This window comes from Nematostella vectensis, chromosome 7 (genome assembly GCF_932526225.1).
Source record: "Nematostella vectensis chromosome 7, jaNemVect1.1, whole genome shotgun sequence".
Taxonomy (NCBI): domain Eukaryota; kingdom Metazoa; phylum Cnidaria; class Anthozoa; order Actiniaria; family Edwardsiidae; genus Nematostella; species Nematostella vectensis.
The window spans coordinates 6090811-6110049 of NC_064040.1; the positions used below are offsets into that span (position 1 = coordinate 6090811).

At 39.3% G+C, this 19239-nt stretch overlaps 1 protein-coding gene and 2 long non-coding RNA genes across 3 annotated transcripts; 2 read left to right on the forward strand and 1 right to left on the reverse strand.

The window, feature by feature from the left end:
• The first annotated feature begins 496 nt into the window (after window positions 1–496).
• LOC116604023 lies at window positions 497–8031 on the forward strand. The gene is made up of 2 exons (XR_007312200.1): window positions 497–910; window positions 7891–8031. It is a non-coding gene; the product is annotated as an uncharacterized LOC116604023 (long non-coding RNA).
• Window positions 7954–16709, reverse strand: LOC5520715 (coiled-coil domain-containing protein 170). Its single transcript, XM_001640589.3, has 14 exons — window positions 16342–16709; window positions 15046–15255; window positions 14517–14573; window positions 14004–14261; window positions 13647–13736; window positions 13409–13506; window positions 12905–13120; window positions 12632–12695; window positions 11998–12123; window positions 11400–11600; window positions 11164–11286; window positions 10443–10736; window positions 9609–9845; window positions 7954–9328 (listed from the first exon to the last, which is right to left on the reverse strand). The coding sequence occupies exons 1-14, from the start codon at window positions 16594–16596 to the stop codon at window positions 9092–9094; spliced, it is 2466 nt and encodes an 821-aa protein (XP_001640639.3). The 5' UTR covers window positions 16597–16709; the 3' UTR covers window positions 7954–9091.
• Window positions 16710–17017: 308 nt separating this feature from the next.
• LOC116604022 lies at window positions 17018–18046 on the forward strand. Its single transcript, XR_004290872.2, has 2 exons — window positions 17018–17268; window positions 17344–18046. It is a non-coding gene; the product is annotated as an uncharacterized LOC116604022 (long non-coding RNA).
• Window positions 18047–19239: the final 1193 nt, after the last annotated feature.

A 19239-nucleotide genomic window follows, 5' to 3' on the forward strand; every position in this document is an offset into this window, starting at 1 on the left:
TGAATTTGACAACAACAAGGCATGTTCTAAGTTCTAAGGCAATTTTATTGACAACATTTCACAAAAAAAAAAAAAAAACGCTTTACTCGACCGATCTCAGAACAGCCGAATTCCGAGCTACGACAAGCAACCTGCCTGGGCTACCTGTGATTTGACCAGACAGATGTGTTAACAAAGGTCAACTTATGTCTAGGTTTCAACACCCCGCATTTTCCATACCCCGCACCCCGCTTTTTCCATCTAACCAGCTCTCTTTGTCCGTGAGCAAGAGAGCAATTAGAATAGAATACTATTATTCCTACCCCTCGAAAAGGCACGCATGAGTCGTGATGCTCTTTATATCATTCCTGCTAAGACGTTACTAGATATTGGGATAAAACACATTTGCAAATTTCGCAGTTAACTTCTTCTATAGAGGATCATAGCATTTTGCAATTATGTTTCTCAGGAAAAAAAATATTGCAAAATATAGAGAACACCCGATGGTTTACCCATATACCGAGGTCGGGTTTTGCAATTATGTTTTTGACATAACTGCGAAATCGATGGTTTACCCATATACAGAGGTCGGGTTTTGCAATTATGTTTTTGACATAACTGCGAAATCGATGGTAAATATGAAAGCGTGCAGATAGGGTATAAAAGAAAGAAATGGATGGCAAATAGGAGATAGATAGTGGTTATATAAGTATAGGACAGTTGGCTCCTTGAGTACGGGGTGTTATATTGTGTCGTGTAGAGAGAGATTGTGTAACGATGCGCGCTCTAAGATAGTGACTGATAAGCGATGAGCTTATGCGATGGCCTATATTGAGCGAAAATAATACGCGGAGGCAGGCAGCAGAAACGGCAGGGATACGAAGAATCGAGTGAAGTAAATGGCATATACCTGGCGGGCTGATAAAAGGAGGTACACAAACACACAGAAACAAAACAATAATATGAGAGATTTCATAAGAGCCCTTAGGAATAAATGTGCCACCACACTAATTCTAGCCACGATTTATCGTCAGGGAGCGAGGTTTACCACCGGGGTCGGGTTTTGCAATTATGTTTTTGACATAACTGCGAAATCGATGGTTCACCCTTATACCAAGGTCGGGTTTTGCAATTCTGTTTTTGACATGACTGCGAAATATAGAACTCACCCAATTACACCGAGGTTGTGTTTTGCAATTATGTTTTTGACAAAACTGCGAAATCGGTGGTTTACCCATATACAGAGGTCGGGTTTTTCAATTATGTTTTTGACATAACTGCGAAATCCATACTTCTTGTGATAACATATTGTTCAATCTTGTGGAGTGTAATGTGAGCTTGTAGACAATTAAATGGAATTACAAGGCCGGTGATAGGAATAAAATATGAAAGCTTGCAGATAGGCTATAAAAGAAAGAAATGGATAGCAAATAGAAGATAGATAGTGGTTATATAAGTATAGGACAGTTGGCTCCTTGAGTACGGGGTGTTATATTGTGTCGTGTAGAGAGAGATTGTGTAACGATGCGCCCTCTAATCTCCCGCAACGCATTTTGCAGAGTCTAAACCACAAGTCAACTGATCGGTTAATACTTCCGGTTTTATTGTCGGTAACAATACAGCATCCATCAGTCAATTAAAACGGGCATTGTTCAAGCGATGCTAAATAGAAATGTCAACCAAATGGCTTGACAGTTTACAGAAGAAACCACATCTATCTGATCGTGCGCAAATTATATCCAACCTCCTAAAATCGGTAAACTCTCAATAAGTTAAGTCAAAAACATAATTGCAAAACTAAACCTTCGCATATAGGTTGGACTCTACATTTTGCAGTTATGTCAAAAACATAATTGCAAAACACAACCTCGGTGTAAGGGTGAGTTCTATATTTAGCAGTTATGTCAAAAACATAATTGCAAAACCGGACCTAGGTATAAGGGTAAACCTTCGATTTCGCAGTTATGTCAAAAACACAATTGCAAAACCCGACCTAGTTATAAGGGTAAACCTTCGATTTCGCAGTTATGTCAAAAACATAATTGCAAAACCCGACCTAGGTATATGGGTAAACCATCGATTTTGCAGTTATGTCAAAAACATAATTGCAAAACCCGACCTCTGCATATAGGTGAACCACCGATTTCGCAGTTATGTCAAAAACATAATTGCAAAAACTAACCTCGGTACATAGGTAAACCATGGATTTCGCAGTTATGTCAAAAACATAATTGAAAAACCCGACCTCTGTATATGGGTAAACCACCGATTTCGCAGTTTTGTCAAAAACATAATTGCAAAACACAACCTCGGTGTAATTGGGTGAGTTCTATATTTCGCAGTCATGTCAAAAACAGAATTGCAAAACCCGACCTTGGTATAAGGGTGAACCATCGATTTCGCAGTTATGTCAAAAACATAATTGCAAAACCCGACCCCGGTGGTAAACCTCGCTCCCTGACGATAAATCGTGGCTAGAATTAGTGTGGTGGCACATTTATTCCTAAGGGCTCTTATGAAATCTCTCATATTATTGTTTTGTTTCTGTGTGTTTGTGTACCTCCTTTTATCAGCCCGCCAGGTATATGCCATTTACTTCACTCGATTCTTCGTATCCCTGCCGTTTCTGCTGCCTGCCTCCGCGTATTATTTTCGCTCAATATAGGCCATCGCATAAGCTCATCGCTTATCAGTCACTATCTTAGAGCGCGCATCGTTACACAATCTCTCTCTACACGACACAATATAACACCCCGTACTCAAGGAGCCAACTGTCCTATACTTATATAACCACTATCTATCTCCTATTTGCCATCCATTTCTTTCTTTTATACCCTATCTGCACGCTTTCATATTTACCATCGATTTCGCAGTTATGTCAAAAACATAATTGCAAAACCCGACCTAAGTATAAGGGTAAACCATCGATTTCGCAGTTATGTCAAAAACAGAATTGCAAAACCCGACCTTGGTATAAGGGTGAACCATCGATTTCGCAGTTATGTCAAAAACATAATTGCAAAACCCGACCTCGGTAAATAGATAAACCTTCAATTTCGCAATTATGTCATAAACATAATTGCAAAATAAACCTCGGTATATAGCACGATTCTATATTTTGCAATAATCTTTTTTATTCCGAGAAACATGATCGCAAAAATGTACCATTCTCTATAGAAGAAGTTAACTGCAAAATTCGCATATATGTGTACACCCCAAGGGTTCAAAGTCTTTATTTGTAAATGTCGATTCGGATTGATTTTACAAAAAAAGGTTTGCTAAAGCGCCAAAACGTACAAATGCATAAAGGAGTATTCATTAAATACACCGAGGGGGGGGGGGGGGGGGGGGGGGGGGAGATTGTTACTCAAGACATCTGAACAGTTTAGATCTTCCCTTTCATTGTTAAAATTTTTTTCGGTGCCCAACCCCCCCCCCCCCCCCCCCCCCTTTACGACCTCAATAAACAAAAAAGTCTTTAAATCTGGAAAATGAATACTGGAAGGTTTAAAATGGTACAGGGTTGGGTCGCAGGGATTTCTTTCCTCAATCGGGTGTTGCAGGGATTTTTTTTTAAACCCCCCCCCTCTCCCACCCCCTGTTGTAGATAGCGCATCGAACACTGTTTGTTTTCTAAAGTGACTGATTCAATATGTAAGTAATTAAGTTTGACTGACACAAGCTGATAATTGCTGCTTAAAAAAAAGGCATCTGTAAATTGAGACCAGTTAGAGTCAATAGAGCACACGAGGAGATCGCAAGTTTAGAGCAGAGCTAAGTTAAAGTCAAGACCGCGCAGGGATCCACCCTTCAGGTACCATGATCAAGTTATATTAGCTTTATAGCGCATGATTTGTATGTTTTGTGTAGTAGTAATTTTAAGTTTAATTCCGTAAATCTCTATCGCTTCACAACTATGATCGGAATGTGTAGGAATATGCCCGAGATCTAGCCTAAACGCTGTAATTATTGATCTATTTCAGAATGTTTTAATATAATAAATATTGGAAGAAATCCTTGAGGCCGGTCTTAAATCGCTTCGTAGCCGGAGTCTACTTCACCCCCCACCCCCTCAAAAGTCACTGTATTATTAAAAAAAGGATAATGTCCAACTTATAAAACATTGTATCGGTAAATCAGTTAACAGTTACATCCGTAGCGCTACCTCACATTTAGGGACGTGACATATAGGGACGCGTGACACATAGGGACGCGTGACATATAGGGACGCGTGACATATAGGGACGTCACGTATACGAGTCCGTGGGAGGCAAGGGGGACCACAGTGACCAATTTAGTCTTTGTGGGAGGGGAGGTTGGGTGACAAAAGTTCACATGACCTATACGGACGCCTATAATGAATCAAGTTTTATTTCATCAAATAATAGCAGGCTTCCCTGATAAAAGTATACAAACTGTGAACCAGTGAACATAGTACCAACATTGTAAACAATATTACTTGAAGCGCAACAAACATAACCCGTCAATCAAAATACATGACGTCATTATTCACTTGACCTGGAAGAAAAACACTTATATCTCCAAGATAGCTATTGGTAGATGCAAGTCCGTAGGCAAGAGAGACCGAGAGGGACGTGAGGTCTAGAGGTAGAGGGAGGGAGGGTTGGGAAGACGAATAAATAAATAAAATAAATAAATAAATAAATAAATAAATAAATAAATAAATAAATAAATAAATAAATAAATAAGTAAATAAGTAAATAAGTAAGTAAGTAAGTAAGTAAGTAAGTAAGTAAGTAAGTAAGTAAATAAATAAATAAATAAATAAGTGAATGAATGAATGAATGAATGAATGAATGAATGAATGAATGAATGAATGAATGAATGAATGAATGAACGGATGGATGAGTGAGTGAGTGAGTGAATGGATGGATGGATGGATGGATGGATGGATGAATGAATGAACAAACAGACGAATAGACAAATAGATAAATTAGATAAATAGATAAGTAGATAATTAGATAAATAGATAAGTAGATAAATAGATAAGTAGATAAATAGATAAATAGATAAATAGAAAAATGGATAAATAGATAAATAGATATATAAATGAATAGATAAATAGAAAAATAGATATATAGATAAATAGATAAACATATATATATATATATATAGATAAATAGATATATAGATATATAGATGAATAGATATATAGATATAAAGATATATAGATGAATAGATAAATAGATATATAGATATAAAGATATATAGATATATAGGTATATAGATAAATAGATAAATAGATAAATAAATAAAAAACCGGGTAAGACTTTCCCCCCCCCCCCACCCTTATACTGTATAGCGGGGGTGCACCGACGCCTAGGTTAGAAAGAACTGGTCACGATCTATTGTAATAGTTTAGAATAGAACAATGCCGTCAATCTACGTCTTTTTAAGCGTTGTTAAAAAAATCCAGTTCCACTCAAATTGAAAAATGTCTGTCTTTTTTTTATTGATTTACAGTGCGGCGCGCGCTAGCTACCGTGGACACCTTGATTTTCATGCTTTGGATATTTCCAAAAACTCGTTAACAGATTCAATGTAGCTTTGCTGGCACATAGGTATGTGGGATCTGGGAAATAGAATGGGATACACTCTTTTTTTATAAGAAAGTCTAATTGTAATTTGAGGCTGGGCCGTTCTTATTTTAGTAGCATTTCAAAGCTGAAATATTCTGAAACAGGCTCTGTCAGCCGCCATTTTGACATCCTGGCAAAGTACCAAGTGTGAAAAAGCATCCATTTCCATCGGCTGATTTGGGGTATCCAATGCGATTTTTTCGACTGAATTTGGTGTATAAAGTATTAAGCTTTGTTTTCAGATGGTTATTTCGATAGTTATTCCTTCGAATATTAAATGAAAACAATAACAAAGGTGTGGCTGACAAGGGCTCTTTAATGATGTTTTTAAATTTCAGTGTATAAAAATATAATAGAATATGAAGTATTAGAAAGTGAATAAATAGGACTAATTTGCCGGTTGGGAGGACGAATTAAGACGAATTAAAACGAATTAAGAGAGAGTTAGCGGTTGTGATGACGGTGTTTGTAGTGTTACTTGGCTGCACATGCGCGTTGGTCTCGTTGCCATATTCAGTTTGAAATACACTTTTTTTTATAAGAACCTTTTTATGTAAACTTCCAGCTGAAGATTTCACCAATTTTTAAGAAGATGCTAAGAACATGCCAAGGCTCAGATAGCAGCTAAATATTATTTTGTTAGTATTGTGTTCATAAGAACAACCTTAAATTTCATTGTTGCTGATCAAATGTGTAATAATTCTTTTTATGATACTTCATATAGGATTATGCTTTTATGCCTGAAATTAAAGAACATCCTTAAGAACATATCAATCTTATCGCGAAAAAAAAAAAATGAAATAAAATAACGCAAAACGCATTTTCACGTACGCCTTTAAAATTATCTAACAATTCCATTGTTTTCTATCGTGGCCCTATCTCGTCCCCAGAGCCCTAGTTATTTCTGCGCAAGCGTCGCCAAACGAAGAGCTCTGGGCCGAACTCCCCATTTCGGAGCGCGCTGATTGGTCAATAAAAAACGTACCGAATAACTTCTGATACTCCCGAAGTTTTCCCGATCCCGAAAAGATGTTGCAAAGCTAGTCGCGAAAAATGTTCTGCGGCAATAATAGAAACAAAAACAAATCTAAATGTCTAACACATATCATGAATGGGGCTAACAGATCCCGATAAATAAAAGTTAATAATTTGAATTTTTCAGTGTCGACACCGCTTTACTAATTCTTTTTATCTTCTGTTTTTCTTTTCTCTCCTGGTAAAATAGAAGAATATAGAATTTGTCTTTCATAACTGCAGGAATCTAGATTCATTTCTACAGGTGCCATGAGACAATACTTTGTTGTCACCATTTTGTTTGTACGGAGCACACGCTTCTTCCTTACACTGGTTATTTACGATTTGTTGGACTTTGACCACGTAAAACGCACGTGAATTATCAGCACCGAAAGGGTAAACACTGCAAAATTTAGCAGCAAACAATTGTTGTTTTTGCATTGTTTTTGAAACCTATAACAAAACGATGTTTTCTTTTTTTGCATATAATTCTCTGCTTTAAATTATTCTCCGCTTTATTGTGGATAGCATTGCAATAGAAAACACTATGCCAATATATAGGATCGTAGGATAACGGACCTCACAAGAGCCAATCAGAGCGCGCGATTTGATGGTACCGGACCCCGAAAAAAATAATTTGTGGTATTGCCGTCTCTAAGGAAAATACTTTGTTTTAGATTTTCCCGCCAAAACTTGAAATTATTCGATCTCCTTTCTAGCGGCCAGGACAATTTTTAAAGATCTGTAGAAAATTCTAATTTCAATCAAATTTAATTCTCTTTTCAGAATTTGTAATATTATCTATGCTTTATTTTGGCAAGATTGATATAAGTGAAAGGGTTTTTAAAAGTTCTTAAAAGAACTTTATAGAAAAGCTTATACTTTCAGAGAGACTGACCGAGGCCGAGTTCGCCATTTTCCGAGCATGCGCTGTGATCACCTTGCTGCAAGATTTTAGCAGCAGCGATGTGGAGTTTCCCAGAACCCTTCGTTTGGCGACGCATGCGCAAGAAAAGCTCAGGGGACGAGATTGAACGTCGCCGTCCACGTTAACTTGTTTAGCCTCCTCCGCAAGAATCTCTTCTCATCGGAAGGAAAAGCGTTTTTTTTGATGCGGGGCTCCTGTGGCGAATAAAGGAAGAAAAATAACGCAGGGGCGAGGGAAGAGAAGAAAAGGTATCAGTCTCCCGCGTCCTAAAATCACAAACATCCCGAATCCCGAATCTGAATAAAGGCCATTACAGCGTGGAGTTACCTGTGGAGGATGCTAACATTATTTGACCTTCTTTCTCCCTAGCCTCTGACGACCAGCCTTCCACAGGAAAACCGGATGGCAAGCCAAGCAACTAGGTCAAAAGGGTGTCCAAAACTTCGTTTTATTATAAGTAACACATTACATGCGATAGAATATCTTCATTAAATAAATCAGTTATATCCTGACGTTTGTTTTTAGTATATTTCATAACCTCTTTTCTATTATACATACAAAAGCTTGGAAATTTCTACGTCCCAATCCAAATCCAAATATTAAGTACAAAGATTAGATAAAAATACAGCAATTTACTACACGATACCAGTAAAAAAAACTCGTATAAAAATCGAGAGGATACTTAGCTAGATAATCTACTTTGGTACTCAGATCTATTGTTGATAGAATGGTGCTAATTAATACACCACAAAAAATCTAGAAATGAACCCATTCATTTACAAAGCGACACACGCTATTGTGGCCACCTTGACAGTTTTTTGAATAATCGAATTAAACCAACAACAGCAGATCAGAGCAGGATAGAATCCTCTTATAATCCTCTATGATGTTCATGTCAATCAGAACTGATTCTCGCATCCTGATTGGTTAGCTTTCTTATGTCTAAGTAATAGTAATAAGTAATAGCGTCGCATAGTAAACCTTGTATTGGTGGCCACGGTGGCGCGCGTCGCATGGTAAACTTTGTATTGGTGGCCACGGTAGCGCGCGTCGCATGGTAAACCTTGTATTTGTGGCCACCGTAGCGCGCGTCACACTATAGGGCGCCTATGATGACATGTTTTCCTGTCGCAAGATTTTAATGTATCAAACTTCTGTATCACCAATCGCGGGCATATTAAACGTCTTTGAACACTCAGCTTAAACTAAAAGGGACACATCAACCCAACACTGTCCAGTACCCATGGTCTCGTCCCTCTTCTCTCCCCGCCCAAGGCGATGGATATTCCGTTGAGGGAAGGATATACCTATGCTAATCAATTTTCCACCAGAGAATCGTAGTTTAGACATAACGAAGACTAGCGAACACGTGTCCTCACATGACATAAGGGATACGCATTGGCTGTCGTTGTGCTGGAATTCTATTCGTTACGGCAAGCAGCAAAAATAGTTCGCCTTGACATTGTTTTCGGGGCTAAAGTGTCATTCGCTGAGCCTCACTTCCATAAATCAGCCGTTTTACGTCCTTCGCTGAGGTGAATGCACCATTCGAAAGGGCAGACCTAAACTCTTACATGGTTTTCATGGGGGAGGGGGTCCGAAGTATAGCGATTGCGTCGTCGTAACCGGACCTAAACCCGTTCTCAAGGTCTTGTAGGCTCCCCTCAAGACTGTGCGTCGTGATGGAGTGGGCGTGGTGAGCTTGTACAAGTCTCTCCAGCCGTGAGATGATGTCGTAGTCTGGGACCGAGAGGTTGTTGACGTCAAGGCCTAGTAACCGCGCCAGGACTTGACGGAAGTTGAGCAGCTGATGAAAGAGAGAGCGAAAGATGGTTATGAGGGTATCAATACCACTAACAATAATAACCACTATTATCATTACCAACAACAACCACTATTATTATCACCAACAACCACCAACATTATCACCAACAACAACCACTATCATAAACACAATCACCATCACTATCACCACCATCATTGTCATCACTTTATGATCGTTATCACCTTCATAAACGCATCCTCATCACATATCACCATCATCTTATTCATTCCCACTGTCATGCCCTCCACCAAACATCCCCTACCTGTTTTTCGCGTATCCTGCTCTCTTCCAGCGCTAGTTTCGTCGTCTCAAGCTCGCTCCTTAGCTGCTGTTGTGTCATGCTGGCCTTGGACCTAGTCTCCCGCGCCTCACTCTCGGCCACGCCCAGTTCGCTCTTAATCCCATCTAACTGTTCTTTAGTCTTCTGTTTGCTCCGCGCTAGCTTGTTCAGAGCCTGCTCTAGACCTTCTATGGTCTTACACTGCTCGATTGTAGTCACCTGGGAGTGTAAAGTAGTTCGGTGAGACACTACTTGTTTTAATAGACCATTCAAGCTATAAACATGCGCGCGCACTCGACTTTGAAACCTACATTACCTCAACTACCGTCATGCAACGCGCGTGCGCTTCGTTTGATGCAAGCTTAGAATGGCGCGCACTGCATTCTGGTAGTTGACGTGGGTTTCTAAAGTAATTCGCGCGCAACCTTAGCTGGAATGACCGATTATACATGCAAATTTATGGGGGAATGCTCTCCTGTTTATATTAAAGAAGAGCAACGGCCATTTGAAATGCGATTGGAGAAGGGGTGGAGAAAGGGTCTGTGTAGGCTAGGGCCAGCCTTTGTTGAACATTGGACCGATTGCGATTGGGTGGTGATGATGGGGGTATGCACCTTTCGAGATTGTCGTGAAACGGACAAATGAATTAATTTACACGTCCATATGGACCATGGAAATTAAACATTCAAGGTCATTCCCCTTTATGAAGACTAGCAACGAAACCGAATCATTCAGAATAACGCACGACGGAGAGGCGAGTCTATCAAGAAAATGGCTTTTGGCAAAATATGGAAACTGAAGGAAACGCAAGCATACCTTCAGTTCGGAAATCTCCATGAGCTTCGCCTTCAAGTTGGTAACCTCTTGCTTATAATCTAACAATTCTCGATGCAGCTTCTCGTTATGTTTGACGAGTTTTCTGTACTTGATGGAGTTCTCGTCCCGCTCGACCTCGACTCGCCCCTTGTCATGGAGTAGCTCCTCCAGGCTCGTGACCTTCTTCTTGAGTAATCCCTGGTGAAGGTCTTTGCTTTCGATTTGCTGTTTCGCCCATTTCAAGCGTCTTTGCAGGTTGTAGATGGTAGTCTTCCTATCATCAAGAGCGTCGGTCTGCATGGAAAAATGTATTTTTCGAGTGAACAAAGAAAAAGAGTTACTTTTAAGGCTATAAAAGGCCGTGTCAACATGATATAAAAGACTTTGCCTGTATGTTAAGCCTCGCATTCTACAATTCAAGTGCAGGGCAGTATAGTTTGAGTGACGATAGTTGTTAGCCAATCATGATTTTTATCGCCAAAATAAAATTAAAACGAAACGAAACATTTTTAAGGCTTTTTTTTACAGATATTTCCCTGCGGATATAATGGGTCACCCGTATTTGTATTTTAGCTATGAAAAAAAAAAACGTACCGTTGTCTCTCATTTTTTTAACACTCATCGATAACCAAAATATTTCGGGTATTAAAATCCACTAACAAATTGTCCTTTGGAATTATGATAATGTAAAAAAAATACTCGTTTTTCTGTGGATCCTAACCTCAAGTTTGACGAGTTGTTCGGCTCTTGCTACCAGCGCTTCTCCATTGACGTCAAAGCCTACGTCATCAGCGATCTCGTCCAACTTCATCGTGCGCGCCATCTTCTCACAAAACGCGACAAACTGCAACAAGAATTACCCAGTCAGTAACAAACAAGGGCCAAAACTACCCATCAGGTTTTTTATGGAGTCTGACTGAATTCTACAGTGTCAGGTAATTTGAGGTTGCGCTGTACCTTCCGCTTGTCTTCCTTAAGTCCATCTCTCTCCACGTCAGATGACAGCAGCTCTCCCTCAAGTCCCGTTACGCGTTCTTGGGCCTCCTTGAGTTGTTCCTCGGCTTGCGTCGCTCGTTTAAGGGTCGTGCGATGCAAGTTTCTCTGGCTGTCTAACTCGTCGGACAGATTACGCAGCTGGACGTGCAACGACTCAGATGTCTACAGTAAAGCATAATGTAAAGAAAAGAATAAGAACTCGCTGCTGGCAGGGAATCGTCGAAAAAAAGAACGCACAAATAAGGGCAATTAAAGTACTTTTGATCGACACTATAGACGTTGTTTTGTTTAATTTTCCCTGCATTACTTGAAGTTAAAAAAAAATTGAGCCAATGTTTTTTATAGGAATATATCATTCAGTTATATTTATAAGAGTTGAATTCCATAAGATTCAAGCAGATTTAACTCGCCACTGAAATAAACATGTTATTGGGATATTATGGTTATGGCCTACGAAAACACGAATAAAAAAAGCGCGCGAAACGTTATAGATAGAGGAAGGTAAACGATACAGATGGAAGAATTTTGACTTTTCAAGAGCAGAAGGGCGTGACTGTACCGTTTTAAAGTCTCTGTATCCCTTGATCATAGCGTCTACCCGGTTCAGTATGGTTTGCTCGTCATGTAGCATCTCCTCGTTCACTTCACTGACCATCTGAGCCACTTGCCGGATAAACCCTTGCAGCTGGAAACGTAATGAAGTCTTTATTTTTATTTTCATTGCGCTCTATTCACGTTAATGTGACGCGCGCTAACATGTCCAATGTTTTAACTGACATATACCATTAAAACTAGAAGTTTCCCGTCATTTATAATGAGAGATGCTTCGCTGATAGGCTGGTGAGGATAATTTCAACCACACAGCACGTTTCTCGCACCCTAATTACCTTCCTTCCTAAAATTGTCAAGGTGACCACGGTAGTGCGCATCGTATCAGATAGCACGTTTATCATATCCCCCATTGGTTTACTTCCAGAAAACTGTCAAGGTGACCACGGTAGCGCGCGTCGTATCAGATAGCACGTTTATCATATCCCCCATTGGTTTACTTCCAGAAAACTGTCAAGGTGGCCACGGGTGCGCGCGTCGTAGTATAGGACACCTACTATTGCTCATTTGCTTCACTTTAACGAGAGGATCAGATCTGCAAAACCTGTCTCTAACACTGAGAACAGTGATCGCATATTGCTTACTTTGTTTTGCGTTGCTTGTCCGGTGTATTCACTTGTACTCAAAGCATGCTCAATGGAATAAATTCTAAAAACAAAAACAAAAACAACCCAATTTAGTACAAAGTCAATAGGGCCGCTGAGAGGAAGAGAAGGGGGAAGAGGGAGCCCCCCCCCCACTGTGGTTTGAGAGTTCAGCCCAAATATTGGTTGGTGTTGGTGGCAAATTGAAAGTAAACCTTCTACACCTTAGGCAAAACCTGGGTACAGGCTTGTAACATTTTTGTGATAACTCACTTTTCCTCTTTCTCTTCCAATGCTTTTTTCAGTGATGCCCATGCATCTTGGCTTGATGACACCTGTCTCTTCTGGGTATCAAGTTCAATCTCCATCTCTCTAACTCGCTGTTGTAAGGTATCGCGCTCTCGTATGACAGCATCCATTTGTTGCTTGTGACCATCTAAGGCTTTCTTCTCTTGTCCAACCTCAGAAACGAGACGCATGATTGTCTCCCTACGGATATAGACAAGCAATTAGAACCTGGGCGGGGTAGCAGCATAATTTTAAAATCACCAAAAGTATCTTGCACCAGAAACCTGCTATTATCCCCTCAAAATATCTTATGAAGCTATATAGACATGCCGTGATACTTTCCATCTATGCCAGGCTTAAAAACCTGGAGACAAAAGCAAATGCCGAGGGGTGGCTAACACTAGCTAGCATGCAGCAATGGTCTCTGGCAACAAAAAGTACCTCCTACGACACAAAACGAAAACATCACTTTGCTGTTGAGGTGATTACCTGCTGGCTTTAGACTCCATATTGCTTTCATGAAGATTTCGCGCTAAAGAAGTGGCTTTGTCTTTGATGGCTCTGTTTTCTCTTGCAACATCCGCAACCTGCACATAACAAAAAAAAACTTATGTTACAAAATTTCTGGTAATTCTATACCAGTAGTAAGAGTAGCAGAGGGAGCGGAGACAAATGTGTAAATGAAATATAGGGAAAGATGGGAACGGTTCTACATCAAGTATCCTACCTTTTTTATAAGGGCATCTGTTGGCAAGGATGATGCTTCTGCATGGTCGATATTTAGTGCTCTAATCAGATGAGAACGTACTTCTGAGTACTAGAAAAGACAAACACCGGTCAGATGACAGAATAAAGGTGTTTTCATATCTAGGGAGAAAGAGGTCCATAGTGTGGGATTCTTTTCCCTTTATTTTCAGGTTGAAGCAGACCTTCCCCCACTCACCTAACAGGTCCACTCAAATAAGCATGTTTTTTTTACCAGGCGAGCTAGAGAAAGATGTATGAGGGACTGCTAATTGAGTAAATAGCCTTTGCTAAAAATCCTTGGCTCCAGGCATGAACACTAACTAAGATGAGGTCAAACCTTTGTTTCCCATTTAGATGCTCTATTTTCTGCTTGTTCCTCTGCAGATATGTGATGTTTCAGAGACACATCAGTATGTTGGAGTTTGTCTTGTAGGCTCTGGAGCTCTTTACGAAGTGACATTATTGTGACATCACTACGTGATGCCATGTTGTCCCTAGACTCTGCATCATCCTCAGCTTCGCGTACACGGTGACGCAAGGACTCTATTAATGCTGACTGTCTTGCTTCATTTTGTTTACCCCCCTCTATGTCACACTGAAATAACAGATAATGTCTTAACAGTATGTTGATCATCATTATCATATTTTCCTTATTATATTTATCTCTTATCACATTACATCATCATTATCATAACTACAGTATCATTACCATCATCACTGACCCATGTCATTGAAAGCATCACTGTCATAACTCATCATTATCACTCTAAAACCCTTATTAAACTATCATTATCAACATCACCATTAAAATATTGCCATCAATTATCATATTTTGTTTCCTTTTGTTTACCTTTAATTCCATTATTCTTTGCTCCTTTTCAGAAATAACTTGCTTAGCTTCTCGTAACTAGAAAAAAACCCATAGCATTCACAATCAGCTCAACAAATCATAATGAATAAACATATCAGAAAAATGAAGACCAGCTGAAATGATTATCAAGTATATAAAAGCCCTTAAGGGAGTACCCAGCTATAGACATGTTGAGGGCTAGTTTGGGAGGGAGGAAGCAGGGGGTCCAACAGAGGCCAGAATTCCATACCCCCCCAAAATAATAAGAATAAACCATACAACCCCAAAACTAAATACCTAAAAAAATACACAACTTTTCAACAATTTCTCAAGTGCTAATTTGACAACTGCACACAGTCAGAGACAGAGTTGGATAGAAATGCAATCCCTAATCTACCATCCTTCTGCTTAACTTTTATGGAAAAGGTGTTTTTAAGGAGGGTTACACTGTATGTGATTGAGTTGTTATGTGATTGGATATGCTATTATTTTGTTACTTCTATAGCCATCACTAAGATCTTTTATTTACCTCATTGTGAAGTCGTGAAGATGTAACTTTTTCTGCTGCAAGGTCAGTCTTTGCCGCATCGCATGCTTGCCGATAGTGTGAGAGCTGGGATGAAAGTTGCTCCTTGTCTTGTTGCAATCTGCCAAGTCGATCTTTGAACAGCTGGGCATCATCAAGGGACGAGCCTAGGTCTAGTGAGGGACTTCTACATACAGGGCTGCTTTGCTCATTCTAAAAACAAATGGTTAGGAAAGTTGGAAGTCATATGAAATAAATTGAGTAATTAACTCTCTTAAAGGTAAAGCAAGATTGCATGACTTTGTATAATATATTATATATATTTGCAAAAATTATACAAAATGACCTCAAAAATATATAAAAAGTGGTTAGCATTATATTTGGTAAGCAGATTTTCAAAGTAACACCTTAGCTGGTGTTGTAAAAGCAATGCAAACATGGCAAGGCTGTTCACACAGACGGTTTTGTTTGCACTTTTCTGTTGCTAACTGAACTAAACTGTATAAGTAAATAAATAATCAACAGTCTTGCAGTCACTTGAAAAGAAGTAAGGATTTGGTGTTCTCGTGGGAAAGATTTTTGTTCTTGTTGGAATCCCGTGAAATGACTTAAATGAAAGGAGTTTTGTGTAATGAGTTATTAAAATTGTGTTAAATAGCCGTGTGTTATTTTGATATGAGACATTAAAATTGGTTCCGTCGTGGTAAATGGGACATGAAGATATAAGGAATTTTAAACCCATTAAAAATACACGAAAATACTTGTTATGGATGATGTAAAATGAGTCATTCTATGTGTCCACATTTATCAAATAACATAGCTGTCAACCTCTCTTTAGGAAAAATCTTGAGAAAATACAGTGAATGTATCAGAAGTACCAAGATAGCTAATGCGGGAGAATACAGAAAATGTATGGGTATTTTCAAGAAAATTAGGCTTGAGAAAGGGTTCGAAATCTTGAAACTCCCGCCTAAACTCCCGGGAGAGTTGACAGCTATGAAATTATAATGTCTAAGGAAATAAAAAGACGCAAGATGTAACAACTACTGTAAGGATCTAAAAGTAGTAGTATTCATAAAAAAAACCCGAAATTTAAACGTAGGAGAAACAAGCTACATTCCAGCAAGGTCGAACACAATATTATTAGATAAATAAAAATATGTTAAATTACATTATTTTACAAAGTAATCGAACTGTCTTCCTCCTAATTTCCCCAGATGTGTAGATAGGAAAATGGCCGTAAGATTAGACCCGGAGTCATGGTACCTCAAACTGCGTTTTTAATAGCATCAAACTAACCTCAAATCTTCTCTGCACAGGAGAATTGTTTCTTGAACTATTCTGGCCCCCCGTTTTCCTATACCCAACAATAGTCGGTGGTGAATTCCGATAAAATTGTCTCTCATTGCCCGAGTCTCTATTAGTGAAGTCTTTCACGTCGAATGTGGCATCCTCTATGTAAGTGAGTTGTGGAACCGGTTTCGACTCAACAAGTCCTTGGCTCTTTATTCTTGGGAAAGTTTCAGACCGATCGGAGTTCCATGGGGATGCCATTGCATCCGATTTCGTAGAGAAAAACACAGATTTGACGTAGTTACTCTCTTACGGACCGTTTAATATCGCCGTGCGCGAGTATACTATTCAAGATGGCGGGCATAATATTTATAGTAGGCGTCCTTATTGCCTTGGCGACAAAAAAATATACAGATCATCGATTGGTGACAGCGAGTCAATAACTTGTCGGAAAGTCTATAAATAGAAACGTATATAAGTTTGTAACTGTATGTAGGCTGTTTATATACCAATAGTATTATTTTCTTCAACATTTTTTAAAAGGTTTCAAAAAGCGCAAATTTGTCGATAGAATTGAAAATACTTTTTTAAAAAACAGTGCAGCGTTATCTCATGAAAATATAAGCTCATGTGGACGCCCAAAATAAAAAAAAAACAATACTTACAATTGACTTGCGATTATTTGATAATTTGTCTTAGAAAACAAAGAATGATTCTAAAATTAAAATTGTGGAGGAAGTATAAAAGTCAGAATCGAACACTTGATTGGCGTGCGCTGATTGGCTAAATGCAAATGACCGTGCTAATTGTTGACAGCTGACATCCCTTTGGTGCTAGGGACGCCGTGCAAATCACGTCGCTTTCACTCTTGAGTTCTAGCACAGGGAAGACATATTCTCGTCTGAAAACTCCACAAAACCAACAAAAAAATAGGTAAACTAACTCTTACCCGCTAGCCGAAAGCTTATTGTACTTATTATTTACCTCCTTCATGTATTTTTGCGGCAGAAAAATGGACCCAAACCCGAAATCAGTCGCCGATTTGATCCAGTTTGTCGAAGGGACTTTACAGAACATGCAAGACAAGTTCCAAACGGCAGAAGACTCCATCGTCAAGAGAATTAACGATACAGGGAAACGTCTTGATGACATAGAAAAAAGCCTGACAGATCTCATGGATCACTCAGGCATCGGAGAGCCGTACGAAGAGGACTTGGAGTCCGAAGACGACAAAGGAAGATGAGTCTATCTCGTGGTATTTAACCGTTGGCAGAGTAAACAGGATGACGGACATGAGCGTATTTGAACTCGTAACTTGAGTTCTGTGAGGAGCGAAGTTGGGAGTCTTACATGCATGCGCCAGGTTCTGAACTCAAGAGTGTATTTTATAGCTTCGTTTTTAAGTTATATTTTGTCATTTTTAGTTTGTTTTAGACAGATTAGTTTGAATTCTATGAGTGTGATTATCTATGTAATATATTGTGCCTTTTTTGTAAAAGTTTTAAAAAGATTATTTCACATTTGTTTTGTGCAGTAGAGTTACCATTAGTCTTATCTTTCAGAATGTTTATGCCTTTGTGCGTCTTATCTTTATTCTTCTATCTATTTTCACATTGCAACAAAGGTGAACGAATCTTATTATGAAGCAGATGTAAATAATAATATATGTATACAAATTTTACTTCTTATTAAAAAAAAAAACTTTGTGATATACTTGTGTCCTTTGTGTGCTTGATAATAACTAGACAGTCTTCATGGACGGGGCTACCAGGGGACCGCTACGTATCACCTGTACTGATGGCAGCTCTGTAGCAAAATCTTCTGGTTGGGCCATTAGTCATTAGGGCTGTCCCTCAGGGGTGACGAGGGGGCCACAACTGAACTGTCCTGAAATGTCGGACAGAATCATTATGGCAGCTGTTACAGGAACTGCGGAGGGGCTAGGGGGGCCACTGCCCCACCACTTTTTGCGACAGAAACAAGTCAAATACTATGATTTATTGCTTTTTCAATAAAATTTTTTCAATTGTCAGCCCACCCACTTTTCAACATGCTTCGCAGTCCCTTAAGCCACGTGCAAACGGCGCCAACACCTGCTAGCATTGCTGGTGAATTTTTGCTTGACTGAATATAGGATAAAGGAAATGTCGAAATGGGAAATGGACTTTCTGACATTTCTTTTGTCTTGTGGTCAGTCGAGCAAGAATTGGCCAGCAATACTGGCGCAGTTTGCACAGGGCTTAAGTTAGGATTTTTTTATAACCCTAGGCATTGCAGTTTCTTTCCAAATCAGTATCATTACCTCACTACACTAATATATTTGATCATATGCCTTTATCAGGTAAGCACATTCTGAAAAGTCACACTCTGAGGAGAAACTCCTCTGCAATTTTGAGAACTCAGAAGCTAGGAAATTATGATTAGGAGGAAGCAAGGGCATAAAACTGTATTCCCCCTACTTAGTTCACTCAAGAGTGAAACGTTAGAGCAAAATACCCCTAGGTTTCCGAGGATGCACGAAGATGGGCCTTCTGTCATCTGCTGCTTTCTTACCCTACTTTTTTCACGACAGACACTATTATGGTCATATTGGACCATTTTCTAACCCTTTATTTTTGAGATGCCCAACCAACGGAGCCTGTGTGCAATGTTGGTGCAAATGGTGATTGAGATGTGCATATGAATAAGCAAGATCTCTGGAAGTAACTTAGGAGATCATAGGGCCACCCATAGAACTTCTAGTCTGGTCTGTAAGGGAAACTATGGTGACTGCAACAAGGTGGAGAAATCGTGAATCAATCACTACAATGGGACAAGGAAGGTGTCAGAAAAAAAAGCCCAGAATCGATAATGAAAGCCTCCTGCCACCAAAAAATGCAAAAGAAAGCTAAGAAATTTCAAATT